The following is a 14,224-nucleotide window of genomic DNA, read 5'->3' on the forward strand; positions in this document are numbered from 1 at the left end:
ACAGCCCTCTTCATCTGCCTTTAAATCAGTTGGCCATCTTGCTTTCCTTTTCTCTCATTTCAATTCCAGCTGAATGTTCAAACCTGCTATTTTCTGTAATGTTTAAAGAGGGACCAACAATCTACAGCATAAGATACTACAATTCACATTGAAAATAGTGGGACTACTAATTTTTATGCCTCTGGGAGCACTGGATAGTAAAACTATATCACATGAGAGCAGGGAGGATTCCTTAGGTTGAAACAAATATGCCAGCCTACAGAAGCCATCTGAGTATTTTGTTTTTGCTTTCTCTACAAACCAGAATATCCTAGCTGTCCCATAGCATTCAGTTCAACATCCAGACCTGGATCCCAGCTGTCGCTCCTCCTGGGGATATAACCCACTTCTCAGCATTCATTACCACAAACTCCATGAGCATTTGTAGGTAAGATGCCCAGATTTACGGATTTGAAGGTCAGAAGGGACCATGGAACATCCTCCTCTGTACCCTTGGGCAAGAGGCTGAGAGCTCTCAGATGATAAAAGGATTTCTCCTTGCAACTCATCCTGGAGGAAACGAGAGCTGCTTGCCTTCATAGCTTCATTAATCACAGAATCATGAAGATTGGAAAAGATCACTACGATCATCCAGTCCAACCCATCCCCACCATGCCCACCCACCACGTCCCTCAGTGCCATATCCACCCCTTTTTTTTTTTTTGAACACCTTCAGGGACAGTGACACCACCACCTCTCCGGGCAGCCTGTTCCAATGTCTCACCACTTCTTCTAAGAAGAAATTGCTCTTAATATCCAAACTGACTCTCCCCTGGTGTGATTTGAGGCCATTGTTTCTCATCCTATCACTGTTACCTGTGAGCAGAAGCTGACCCCACCACACCACAACCTCCTTCAGGCAGTTGTAGAGAGCAATAAGGTCTCCGCCAAGCCTCCCCCTCTTCTCCCCATGAACAATCCCAGTTCCCTCAGCCCCTCTTGAACTCTGTATTTTCTCCCCTTTAAGATATTTTTTCGCCTTGAAATGTTTCCTTAGTGTAGTTAAAAACTAGGAAAATACTGAACTGAGAAAATGATGAAACAGTCTGATACAATCACTGCTGGCACAGCAGGGTGTCATAAAAAAAGAGGCAGAAATTGCTCATAATGTCAGCACAGACATGGAAATCAGGCAAACACTCTTCCATCTTCACAGGGGGTACAGAGCCAGAGATAGCACAAATAGCAGGATATTTAAATCCCAAGAATCTCAGAAAAGAAAAACAATTGGGTAACTTGCATGATGCCTTATAACCAGTGATGATTTGTTGTATTGAACACATTGATGTTCATTATGATAACTGGTGTTTTTGACATGTAGCTGATAAGATGGGAAGATCCTAGAATCATAGAACAATAACACAGCTTGTGTTGGACCTCACTGATCAGTTAAAACCCCCTGCTGTTGGAAGGGTTGTCAACTTCTAGATAAAGCACTAGCATCTTTGAATAGAGACAACCAGACCTTGAGCCTAAATGGTATTCTCAGCATCTTCTACACAGCAATTCCAACACTATGGAGAACCTCTACCACCAGGACTGCAGAGCTGAATGCCTGGCCCAAGTCAGGGACAAAGGATACACGTCACCTCCAACAACCTTGTTCCCCATGAAGGTCTGAGCATGCGGAGCAGATGGGACCATGAGACAAACCTGCTCATGGAAGCCTACGTGTCAGTGTGGGACTATGTGGGGAAAACATGATGAAGGATATGAGAGCACAAAATTAAAGACAACTGAGCACAATTGTTTACAACTGTGTGCGTGTGAATGACAGGAAACAGACATGACAGTAGGACTGAACTGTGCTTCACATCAGAAACAAACCTATGGGTGCATGCAAGAGTCATCAAGAGCAGCAGGAGTTCATCAAATGATGTAAGAATACCTAACAGACCCAAGACACTGGGACCTGAACAGTAGAGATTACAGCAGAGCCTCTGAAAGAAAGAAAACAGAACCACCACTGTTTTCTCTGAACTGCATTTTAGAAAAGTGCTGAAGACATCATCACAGCGTGCTTGTCTTCCCACCCAGCTATTACTACCTTATGACTATATCCATGCAGCTCCCTGTGTTGTTATTACTGAGCTATAAGGACTTCACTGTAGCATATTTATGGACAACACCAGCATTTCCACAGCTGCTAAGGTTAACTTGATAGTAACTCCGATGTCACTAAGCCGTGGTAACATGTATTAGAAATGTGAGGTCAATCCAGTTAGATGGACCAAACAATCAGCTGAGGGATAACAGTAATACTTCTCAAAATGTCAACATCTTACCTTTGAAATGCCTTACAATATCAGTTCAACACAGAGAGAAAACAGTATTTCAGTGACCACCCCTCATATTATCAGATTCCTGTTTTTGTGAAACTCCTGAGGGCCAGGGCAGAAATCCCCCTCTCCAGGAAAGCCTGGGAATTGAGCTGAGCTACAGCAGGTGAATTTGTTGAAATTCAAGATGAGAAGCAGCTGATCAGATCCCTTATTTCCTCAAATCTACTTGTCTTGACTGGAGAGAGACTCTCATTTGTAATCACTGAGCATCTGACCCACTGCTATGATTTTATCTTGTATTTCCTTTGCATTTTTTTTCCTGGCCACCTTCTCTGGTTCTGTAACCTCAGTTTCCATTGCCCAGAAGTGTTCCATGCTGAACCTGCGCATATAGAATCAGGATCACAGCTTCCACAGCCACAGAATTCAAATACAAAATAGAATTTTGGAGGCTAAGAGGAATTTTCTATACAGACTGCAGAATGGAACCACATTTTATCAACATATCATCCACATGTTTCTTCTGTTACATTTTCATGCGTAATATTGCCAAAATAGTTCAGTGGCAATCATAGATTGGCACATCTACAGTTTCTCAACCTTCCCAACCACACTCCCTTTAATTTTCTGCTTCCTTCCTCTTTTTTCTTCCATCTCTGCTTGTCTTGCCCTCTCCTCTCTCTTTTCTCTACTGTCTATCTTAATAGAATCATCAAGGTTGAACAAGACCACTGAGATCATCCAGTCCAACCATCAATCTATCCCCACCATACCCACTAGCCATGTCCCTCTGTCCCCCAGTCCCTTTGAGGTTACAAATCCTTTTCCTCCATCTTCATTCCCACTTCCACCACAGAAGTGGAAGTGTACCAGTTTATAATCAATGGATATCAAGATGTTATAATCACAATATAATCAAGAGAGTTAGGCAAAGTAGACAATGATAACAAAAGAGAATAAAATGGAAGACTTACCCTTCAGCTGGGCTCACCACAAAACACCAACAGAGGCAATCTCCAGAAGAGATCCTTCCCCACTGGTAGCCAGCTCTTAAATAGGTCTAGGAGGGGTGGAGCCTGGCTCCACCCCTTCCGGCAGCACAGGTGAATTGCCTTCACCTGTGCTCCTCTGGCTGACTCATGGCTCACCTCAGGTGACCAATCAGAGGTTCAGGCTGTGATTCAGTAGCTCCCATACAACCAGCAAAAGTCTCTTCCCAATTCCCAAGGGAAAATAAAACAAAAGCTGTGCTTATGGGAGGCTGCGCAGCCCTGGGATTGGGTCCCACCTGAGCCAATGCGTCGCTGGTAACATCTTCAGGAAATCCCTACTGCCATCAGCACTGAGCAATGAAAGCAGCCCAGACCTCAACTACTGAAGGAAATGATTCTTTGGCTGCAAAAGGCCACTCTCCTAAAGCCGGAGGTGATGTTCAATTCGGGATGCCTCTTTCAGTGTCAATATGGATGGACAAGATTTACGGGCCATGTAAATAATTGATGCCTGCCATAATGCCGCTGTGGAAGAGAGCTGGGTATTCGTTAGAGGTTCCTTGAAGCACAAATGATTTCATGATTAAGCAAGTTAAGATTTTTCTAATAATTACAGCAGTCTTATCTCTCCTCATGCTGAAGATCTGGGGAAAACCTTTTATACAAAGGAAAGGTTCCATTCAGAGAGCAAACCGTTATCAGAGTACACACACAGACTAAACGCTCACAAATCAATGCTCTTAACATAAAACATTTTTAAAGTTTCTCTTTCACTTCCCCTCCTCTTCCCTCCCCCCCCCCCCAGGTTTGGGTTTTCTTTTTACTGTCACTGATTTCGTCTGACTGAGTTCCCACTGATGCGGAGTTTCCAGGAAAAAGGGCTGCTTTGCTGCTCCAGGTGCTGCTTGTGATCCTGCATACTGAGATGGGAGGAAGCAGAGTGACGCCCAACACAGCACTGACACCAATCTGATGCCCCTCACTGAGCCTCCAGCTCCTTGCCCCAAGCCCCATCCGTGCTACAGTAAAACCTATTAAATGATGGATTGACTGCAGCATGTCCCACACAGTTCAGCATCACTGCGCAAAAGGCAGCAAAGCAGATTTTATCCCTGCTGCTAAGTAATGCTAGAGGAAAGCATTTGGATCCAGATGCTCTAAAGGTATTTAGACTTCAGCTTAATTCCTACTTTTTTTTTTTTTTTTTCCTATCAATAACATATTTGTTCTATCATTTGAGTTCCTGTGTATTCAGTGCTGGAGTCAGTGAGCACAGCTTCATTGGCTTCGGTGGGGACTGAAGTCCTTTAATGATTTGCAAAGGAATGGCCTAATTTTTTAACAAGTTTCCCAGCCTTGTAAGTGGCAGCAGAGCAGGAGAGAACCACACATGCTGCTCAGAGGAGCTCAGAACCACCACCCACTTTCAGACCCTCAGCTGCTCTCTGCATCCTGGGAAGCACAGCCAGAAGGCGACTGATGTGTGGGCTGCAAAGTGCACAACACTCAGAATTAACATGCCCATGACGCAGAAAAGAACAGCTCTGTTTTCTTTATACAGGACCAGTTATTTGGATTCTCTGAAACTTTCTAGACTGCTTGCTCAAATTGAAGAACATCAAATTAAAGAAGTCCTGCCATGAGGGCTCTGCTGACCCAGCTGTGATGCTGAGATGGTGTTTAATGGAGGCACTCAATGGCTGTGGTTACTGTATCACATTTGCAACAGCCATCCCAAAAGACACAGCTATGAACTGAAATCACCTGTACCTCCCTCAGGACCTGCAACTGCTCCTAAACTTTCAGTCGGTTTTGGACCAAGTCCACAGCATGAACTGCTTCTAGACCTCTTTAGTGGCACAAGTTAGCCCTGATTGATGGCTTTTTTACACCTCAAGAGGGAAAACAATGTGGAGTTGTATAATGAAAAGTGTAGAAAACCGTCCTGTCACGGAATCATAGAACAGCTTGGATTGGAAGAGACCTCAAAGCCCCTCTAGCTCCAACCCCTACTATGAGCTGGGTGCCCCCACCAGCTCCATCTGCACAGGACCCATCCAGCCTGGCCTTCAGCACTTCCAGAGATGGGGCACCCACAGCTTCTCTGGGCAAATGAATGAATTTCTCAGCACTAAGGCCTTCCTCCTCCAAGCCCTTTTGCCCAACAAGGGAACCACGTGCCAAAGGTGACACACAAGGACACATCTCTCACAGCACAAAAGTCTGACAGCAGAACTCAATGAAGGTGACAAAAACATCCCATGACTCTCAGCCCTTGCACTGCACTCTACACCTTCAAAGCTCTGGACAGACATTCGTGCCATTGACCAAGGCAGCATTTTTCCAAGCGCTCCACTGTATGGTCATCGCAGTGCAGCTGGGAGACCCACCTCCATCCCAAGCGAGCAGCCTGGTTCTCACCTGCAGATCATTGGAGGTAAGCAGTGAGCCCAGGAACCAGAAATACTGTTTGTAGAGAGCCCTCCCTTGGAAGCAGAAAGAAACTGAACTATTTCAGCTGAAACTTCAGCTGTGCTTTGGAAGTGGCACGCAGAGTACAGGGCATAGTTTGGAGTCACCCAAAGTTGCCGTGAAAGTCAGAGGGGCACAGAGACAAACAGCATTCCCCACACAACAGAACTTTAATGGCCAATGCAACACTCGGTGAGCGAAAACGTAACAAAAATAAAACTCCACTCAGCCAAAAAAGCAGCATCCTGCACCCTGCTCCCATCCACCATCTGCGCATGTTTATTCTGAGCCTTCGGAGAAAAAAAAAAAACACAACTCGAGCGTTTTTTTCTAATCTTTCTGCCCCGCCACTATAAATAACAGAAATAAACCCTAACAGCAGTTCAGCGTCGCAGAGAAACGCATCCAATCCGCTCCGACTATTTCTGCCCGTCCGCCCGCGAATAGAGGCGGCCATCGGCGCTGGGGCGCAGCGTGCGAGTCAGAGCGCGTTTATTTACACCTCCTCATTCTATCAATATTTCAAACCATGGGTTTTTCTTTTCTTTTTTTTCTCCTTCTTCTTTTCCCCTTTTTCTTTCTTCCTTTTTTTTCCCCCTTCTCTTTCTTTCCTTTTTTGTCTTTTTCCCCTTTTCTTTCTTCTGTTTCTTTGTCTTGTATTCATTTTTTTTGCCTGCCCCGCTGCCGTCCTTCCACTCCGTTGCCTAATGCACGGTTCTGTTTCTCCCCACGTTTCCATCCCGCCCCGACTCCCTACCCGTGCTCGCAGCGCTCGCCCGCGCCTATCCCGCTGCGCACCCCGCGCAAATCCCGCGCAGCCCCAATTCTCCCGCGCATCCCCTTTACTTACGTCCCCAGCGTCTCCTTGAACTCGAAGATCTTCTTGATGTCCTCCGCCTGCTTCTTCCAGGAGCCGCCGCCGTCTCCGTTCTCCCGGGCCATGGCCGCTCCACGCAGCGCCGCGCAGCCCCGCGGATGCCGGCCGGCCCCGCGCCGCCGTGCGGCTTTTGCTTTCTCTTCTGCCGCGGCGGCAGCTGCTGCTGCTGTTTCTTTTTTTTTTTTCTTTTCTTCCTCCTCCTCCTCCTCACACTTCCTGCCCTCCGCCGCTTTTATTTCCTCCGCGCTCGGGCGCGCTCCGCGAGTGCTACTTTTCCTGGGCAATTTCGTCCCAACTTTCTCGGCTCCCCCCTCCCTGTCCCCTCCTCCGTGTTCCCAGCTCTAGTCCCCGTCCCCCCCTCCTTCCGCACCCTCGAGCGCAGCTCTCTTCGGGGTCACTTTGGTCCTCACCGACAGATCCACCCCGGGCGAAAAAAAGGATTTTTTCCCCTCTTTATTTTTTTTTCCCTTCCTTTCTTTTTATCTTTTTTCTTTTTTTCTTTTTTTTTTTAATTCTCCTTCTTCCCCCTCCCTTTTCCCCCCCTTCCTTTATCTTTTTTTTTCTTCTTTTTTTTTTTTTTTTTTCCTTCTTTTTATAGGATCATCGATTCTCTCCCCTTCACGTTCTGCCCGCACGGATTCTGTTTCCCCCCACTTGCCCCCGTGGGACGTTCAGAGCCCTACGGGCGCGGTGCGGTGCGGCCCCGGCGGCAGCGGCTGTAGCGCGGTTGTTATGGCAATGGGAGGAGGAGGAAGAGGAGGAAGAGAACGAGGAGGAGGAGGACGAGGACGAGGAGGAGGAGGCAACCCCGCCGCTGCTGTGCTGCCTGGCGCTGCCCCTCCTGACTGAATGACTGAAGATAATTCGCATTGCACCAAAACCGCTCACGTCAAACGGGAGGGGAGGGAAAGCTAAGGGGAAAAAAAAAAAAAAAAAAAAAATTAAAAGGGAAAGCAGGAAAAAAAAAAAAAAAAAGCCTCACGCTGTGCTGCGCGGTTGGCGGTGCCCACCCCGCCCCGCAAAAGTGAAGCGCAAAAGGGGCGCAGCGCAGCGCTCACACTGCGCGGGGCTGCGGGCGGGGATCCCCCGGCGTGACAGCGCAGAAATCCCCGCTCGGGGGAAGCGGTCGGAGGGACTCGCATAGAGAGCATCGCAGGGCGTTGCTGGTGGTGGGTAAGGAAATAAAAGTGCGCTGCTTCCCCTGGCTGGGAGCTGAAGTCGAGGTCTTTACTGGCGGCAGGTGCAGGAGAGTCAGAAATCTCAAACTCTGATCATCGGATGAGGCACTTGAAAATGAATTCTAACACAGCTAAATAACATGGGCTTACAAAAAGATACCAATGTGCACATAGCCACTTAAAATACAACTTTGGAAGCCGATTTTCATAGTTTATGGGCAGAATTTACAGGCTTTCCTGGAGCTGAGCTGTGTCCCCCCTCCACCTCCCATGCCAAAGGGACTTGTGGTGGGAAAAAAGTGGAGAAAGCGCTGAGCAAGCCGGGGTGTCCGGGCAATGCTACCCTCTGCTGGGCAAAGCCACACGTGTGCCAGCTCCTGTATTTCCTAGTGCACTCTTAATTCAATTCCTATCTCATCGGCAGCCCAAAACTTTTGGGATTCCCCACAGTGGATGCCTATGTGTTGTGCTTTGGGCAGCTGAGACTTTCCTTCTGCTCCTGACATCCCCTGCCTTTTGCTATCTATAGGGATTCCCTCCCTTATGTGGTCCTTCCTTTCCTGTGGTCGTGTCACTAGCAGTTCCCAAACTGGTCATAGAAGCATAGAACTGCATAATTATTAAGGTTGGAAAAGGCCACTGAGATCATCCAGACCAACCACCAACCCACCCCCACCATGCCCACTAATCATGGCCCTCAGTGCCACAGCTGCCCTTTCCTTGATCACCTCCAGGGATGGCAACTCCACCACCTCCCTGGCAGCCTGCACCAATGCTTCATCACTCTTCCTGAGAAGAAATTCTTCCTAATATCCAACCTGGTGCAATTTGAGGCCATTCCCTCTCATCCTATCGCAGTTAACTAGGAGTAGAGGCTGACTCTCACCTCGCCACAACCTCCTTTTGGGCAGTTGCAGAGAGTGATAAGGTCTCCCCTGAGCCTCCTCTTCTCCAGATGAACAATCCCAGCTCCCTCAGCTGCTCCTCTTAAGACTTGTGCTCCAGAACCCTCACAGTTTCACTGCTCTGCTCAATAAGGACATTAAACAGGCTCCAACACTGACCCCTGGTTCGCACCTGCAAATTGATATATTGGGAAATAATACATGTCACTGACCCAAAAAGATGCAGCCAACACCAGAAGGAGAGTTTCCCTTTAACCCCATGTGGTGTTTCCTCTCTTTTTGGCAAGCAAATGAATCACTGCTCGTCAGAAGTGCCATGCGGTGATGTTGGTTGAGTTTCGCTTGAATGGCGCTGCTGACCATAACCTCCTGTCTTCAGGAGATAATGGAAAGAATCTGAGGCCACAAAGGCGAAGTGCAGTCATCTGCCCTGATCTGCAGCATGACAGAGGCCAAAGAACTCCATCAGAGCAGAGGACCGGTGCCATAACTTACACTGGAGCTGCAACAGAGCCAAGCCATCCACTGCTGCTATTTCAGAAGTCGTGTTGGTCCACTCAGCATCACATTGAAATCTTACCAGCAGACAGCATTGCTCGCTTTCCTTTTCAGCAGACAAAAATTTTACTTAAAATTACTCAAATCCCTGCCCACACTTCAAGCTCTAAGCATAAGGGCCATGTCAGCCTGCAAATCCTTTCCCAATTTAGCCCACACCTTTGACATCATGTGAATGTGCTCTTTTTGTGCGCGTGATAAAACAACTCATATTTGAAATAACTGATAATGTATAAATCCCTAGCTTTAATGAGAAGAGTATGAGATGCTGCCACCAGGCAGGGAGCACTGCTCAATAGGACCATCACAGCCCCTTAGAGTCATCGCAGTCTGTGTTGTCAGGCTGGATTTAGGGAGTCTGTAATCTCACTTGACTGACGGGCTCCTGCAGAGGCATTGTGGAGCACTGAGTTATTTGAAGAATAGGTGTTTTTTAAGGGGAAAAAAAAAGAAAAGAAAATCTTATATGAAAACTTCTCTCTGTGAGGGCCTCATACAGCAGGGCATGCTGCAGTGAAGTGGCTCTGGATGGCAGAAGCCAGTATTCAGTCGCTCACAACTAGATTGCAAGAACTTTAATAGAGTGGTAAAATGAAGCAGAGAGAAATACAAGAATGAGGATTGCTTGTAAGACATCAGTTCAGCAAAAGCTTCACACTCTTACAGTGGAGTTCCATTTCTTTCTATAAAGCCTCCTATGGAAACACTGGGAATTCAGGGAAACACTGAAAATAAATTTTTATGTGAGACATTTCGTTTCTAAATAACATGACCTTATTTTTGGAGTGGTATTCAAAGTTATATTTTTTATCTCTTCAGGTGGCATACATTTCATATGGTTGCATACAGCCACATTTGCTTGGGGCCCTTAGTATGGCACACTTCCATAATGAGCATCAACAGTGACATCCACATTACGCATAGGTATATGCATGCACTATAGGGGCAAAGTCATTTGGTGCTGGTCAGGCATCACTCACATGGATGCCGTTAGTAATGATGCCATGAACAGGTGTAGAGCTCAGCTAGTAACTCATAGAATTATAGAATCATACGATCCTATTCTTGAGCAAAGTGATGTCCTCAGTGCTTCCCAGTCCCCAGAATGAGCCTAGGACACAATGAAATCCCAGAACAAAACATCTTCCAGTCTGGCAGTATGGGTTACTATCTTAACTATAGTCGTGCCAGGGCTGACTAGCACAATAAGCATTCCTTCCAAAGCAACTATTTATATATATATATTTACAGCTCTTCTTGGCATTTTCAGGTTAGATATCAGGAAACATTTCTTTTCAAAAGAGTGGTGAGCCATTGGCACAGGCTGCCCAGGGGGTGGTGGAGTTATCATCCATGGCGGTGCTGAAGAAAAGTGGAGATGTGGCACTGAGGCCCATGGTTAGTGGGCATGGTGGGGATGGCCTGATTGTTGGGCTGGATGATCCCAGAGGTCTTTTCCAACCTTGATGATTCTGCAACTCTCTGATTTGCAGTGATGAGAATGGTGTAGATTCAGTCCCTTTTGGTAAGTGGGAGGCAATCCTCATAGGAATTATGCTGAATCATAAAAAAATTAGCTCACAAGAAGAACTGCTTATTTAAACAAGGGAGAAAATGGCTTATTTAAAATGAGACATTTAAATGTTTATTCATATGAGAAGGCCGTTTGTTTAAAGAAAGAATGGCTTTCTGCTAGTTCTTTCCTCGGGACAGTTATTAAAAAGCACTGGTTTGAAAGGTGCACTGTGGTAGGGGATGGGGGGGGGGGTTGGTTTTCATTGTGGGTGGAACTTGTGGTTAGGTGTTAATGATTGCCAGGCTTCTTTTGACACCACAAATTCAAGATACAAAACTACAAGCTCAGCTCTAAGCATGTCCACAGCAGTATGCTGTGGTCAGCAGCAGCTGACCCTGCTGCAACCCATAAAATCATCACCCAGTCCAACTGTCAACCCATCACCACCATGCCCATTAAACCGTGCCACCAGCAAAGCTTGTTATAGACTTTTTGGTGACTTCAGAGCTGTACAGGAAAAGAATGCATGTGAAGGAAAAAAAGAAAGAAGAAAAAGAAAAAAAAGAAAAAAAGAAAAAAGAAAAAAGAAAAAGAAAAAAAAAAGAACCTGAGGCTGCTGCAGGTCTTAGATACATGGTGTTTTGCGTTCTTGTCCTTAAACCACCTCTAGGCACTTTAAAGCCTGAGATCAGTTTAAGCTCTTTAAGATGACCTAAGGCTCTTGCTCATCCTAGCAGCTAAAGCACTGCCCCAAAAGCATGCAAATGCAATGGAGAGGAGATGGTAGGTGCTTTGCTGTCTGCTGTTTTTCTCATGGGGAGGTGGGAGCTTAATTTGCTGGAGGGTTTTTAACTATCCCTATAAAGTGGAATAAGCAAGTGCTGATCCAGACGTGAATTCCCAGCCTTCAGTCAGTTGCCTGAAGACCATCTGGTGCCTCACTAAGTCCCTAGGTGCTTTTATTACTCAGAACGTTTGGGGATATCAGCCAACTTTTCTTCCTTGGTTTTATTCTCATCTGGATGAACAGAAGAAGCTGGAGGACAAAAATCTTGACAAGATGATGTGAAGGCGGCATGTTAGACTATGGAAGAAATGGGATTTAACAGAGTAACAGGCAGGCTGAACATCTCATTTTAAGTCAGCCATGCTATGTGTGCACTGCAATAAATCTTCAAATTCAGGATTGTAAATCACAGTCATATAACATTATAATGAGGGAGAAAAATCTGAAATCATTACCAAACCAGAAGCAAGAGGAGTGATACGTTGGTAGCAATGGATGTGAGCAATGGACAACAGGCAGGAATAGGATGGCAGAGTGGGGAGTCAGTGAGGACAAAGGAGTGAGGGAGAGGAGATGCTCCAAGGGGCAAAAGTATAGAAAGCAAAACCACCCATCCCACAGAGTTCGTAATGAGCTCTGATGTCTCAAATGCCAGTGTAAAATCACCACCAAAATGTGTCACAGAATCTTCAAATCTTTAATGTTGGAAAGGACCACGAAGATCATCTAGACCAACCACGTCTTGTACCTTGAGAGGGCTGCATGGCACAAATCCTGCTCACACACATCCCTGAGCGCTGAGTTTGAGGTTTGGGGTTCAGTGGGCTGAGCTCTGCCAATGAGCCAAGTTGTGGTCATGACAAAAAATGTGCTTTTTTCTAGACGGTTTGGCTTTGCACGTTTGTGTTTTGGAGGGAGAAATAAATTAGGACATTCCACCTGTAAAGTTTCTTTTGAAAGCACAGTAGGTGACAAGGACTCAAAAATTACAAAAATACCGAAAAATAAAGAAGTTGCTCAAATCGTTTCAATTCTGCATCCTGCTCCAGGTTAATTTGGGGTGGATTTCTCCCTTACAAAGAAGAATTCAATATAGGGAGCTCATTCATATGGCAAAGGAGCTGCTCATAAGAGTCTGCTTACATTCCTGATGCCCCGTAGGGATGAACTTGCACTCAAAGACAGGCACAAGTCAATGGGAGTCGTGCTTTGTACCCACCTAGAGTCATAAAATGCCGAGAGCCCTGGAAGATCTGATCCTTAGTGTTGCAAATTGAGCACCCAAAATTAGCAAACGTGTTTGATTATTTTGGTCTTAATCTCCCCGTGCCTCGGTCAGACCAGCTGATGATATCGCAGGAGTGCTGTGAAGATAAACGCATTAATATTGATCAGATGCTGAAGCACTACAGAGAAGCTCACAAGGAAATTAATGTTGATCTCAGCATGTGGTTCAAATAGCGTGTGTTAATGTGGCCTGGAGCAACTCACTGCATTAAAATAACCACAAACCATAGGTGATCAGATAATTTAAGGACACAATGCACGGCATGTGCACAAAGGCCCAGAGATGGGGTGGCTGGGTGAGCTGTTTGATCTGATCTCATACCCGGATCCAGCCAAATAATGATGCTATAAGGGTTACAGAATAGAAATTTTCAACAAACAAGGAAAGGCCCAGCTGCTTCTCCCCAAAGGGACAGAACTCAAAACCCAACCCTGCAGGGCACCCCTGGTTTACCCTGTCCACCATGCTGATCTCTCATCTGATGGATATATCCATAGAGGAACTGGGCTTGTAGACCTCTAAGAGCCACACAGAGGCCAAATCCAACCTGCCATGAAGCATGCAGCTTCAGTGACATCACAGAGGAGCCTCTCTTTGCTCTCAACCCACACTTGCACTGGGCCTGTGTTCACCCCGCAAACAGATTGCAGTTTCTCAGCCTCATGCAGTATTACTGTTATGGTGTACACTGACTTTTAACCTTCTTGAGCCTGACACGTGTCTGAGCCGTGTGAATGTTGCACAGACACCATTCATTGCACTGGCACAGCACAGAGCCCTCCCAGCTAAAGGGAAGAACTTAGTGTGGGTGTCTCCTCTCCTTGCATCAAGGAGAAACACTGACAGCCTCCAGCACCATCTCAGCACACTGATGGAGTCAAATAATAAGTGAAAAGTGGAGGAAAAAGAAATTAAATGACACAGGCAGAGGAAGAAGAGATAGAAAGCCATTCACTTGCCTGTGAAGTAATCACTTTTTTCATTTAAGCAGAACACTCAGCTATCTTTTATATTGTTATTGGTAAAGTCCTTTTAGAAACTGGAAATTAATTTTTTTTATCTCCTCATTTTCTCTCCTTCCCATTCGGAGACCATTTCTGTTTTCCTGTGTTTCTCTCAGAACTGAAATTAACTTGGCTCATTTTGTTCTTTTCTTCCACAGATATTAACATTGCTGAATAATGAAGGTAAAAGCAGCTTTGATAATTAAGCACAGCCACTGCATTAAGTCCAGGCTGACACTGCACTCACGTGCAAGGAAAGGCACTGTGCCATTGGATGGCGAGCACACGAGACAGTAGCTGGAGCTGCCCAAACTGATTCCAGATCA

At 46.1% G+C, this 14,224-nt stretch overlaps 1 protein-coding gene across 1 annotated transcript in view; it reads right to left on the minus strand.

The window, feature by feature from the left end:
• Positions 1-7,169, minus strand: part of CAMK1D (calcium/calmodulin dependent protein kinase ID) — a 219,280-nt gene extending 212,111 nt beyond the window's left edge. The window contains exon 1 of the mRNA XM_052681242.1: positions 6,636-7,169. Coding sequence (XP_052537202.1) covers positions 6,636-6,727 — 92 coding nt within the window. The 5' untranslated portion in view covers positions 6,728-7,169. The remainder of the gene's footprint in view (positions 1-6,635) is intronic.
• Between the last annotated feature and the right edge of the window lie 7,055 nt (positions 7,170-14,224).

This window comes from Tympanuchus pallidicinctus, unplaced genomic scaffold (genome assembly GCF_026119805.1).
Source record: "Tympanuchus pallidicinctus isolate F22 unplaced genomic scaffold, pur_lepc_1.0 scaffold19, whole genome shotgun sequence".
NCBI lineage: Eukaryota > Metazoa > Chordata > Aves > Galliformes > Phasianidae > Tympanuchus > Tympanuchus pallidicinctus.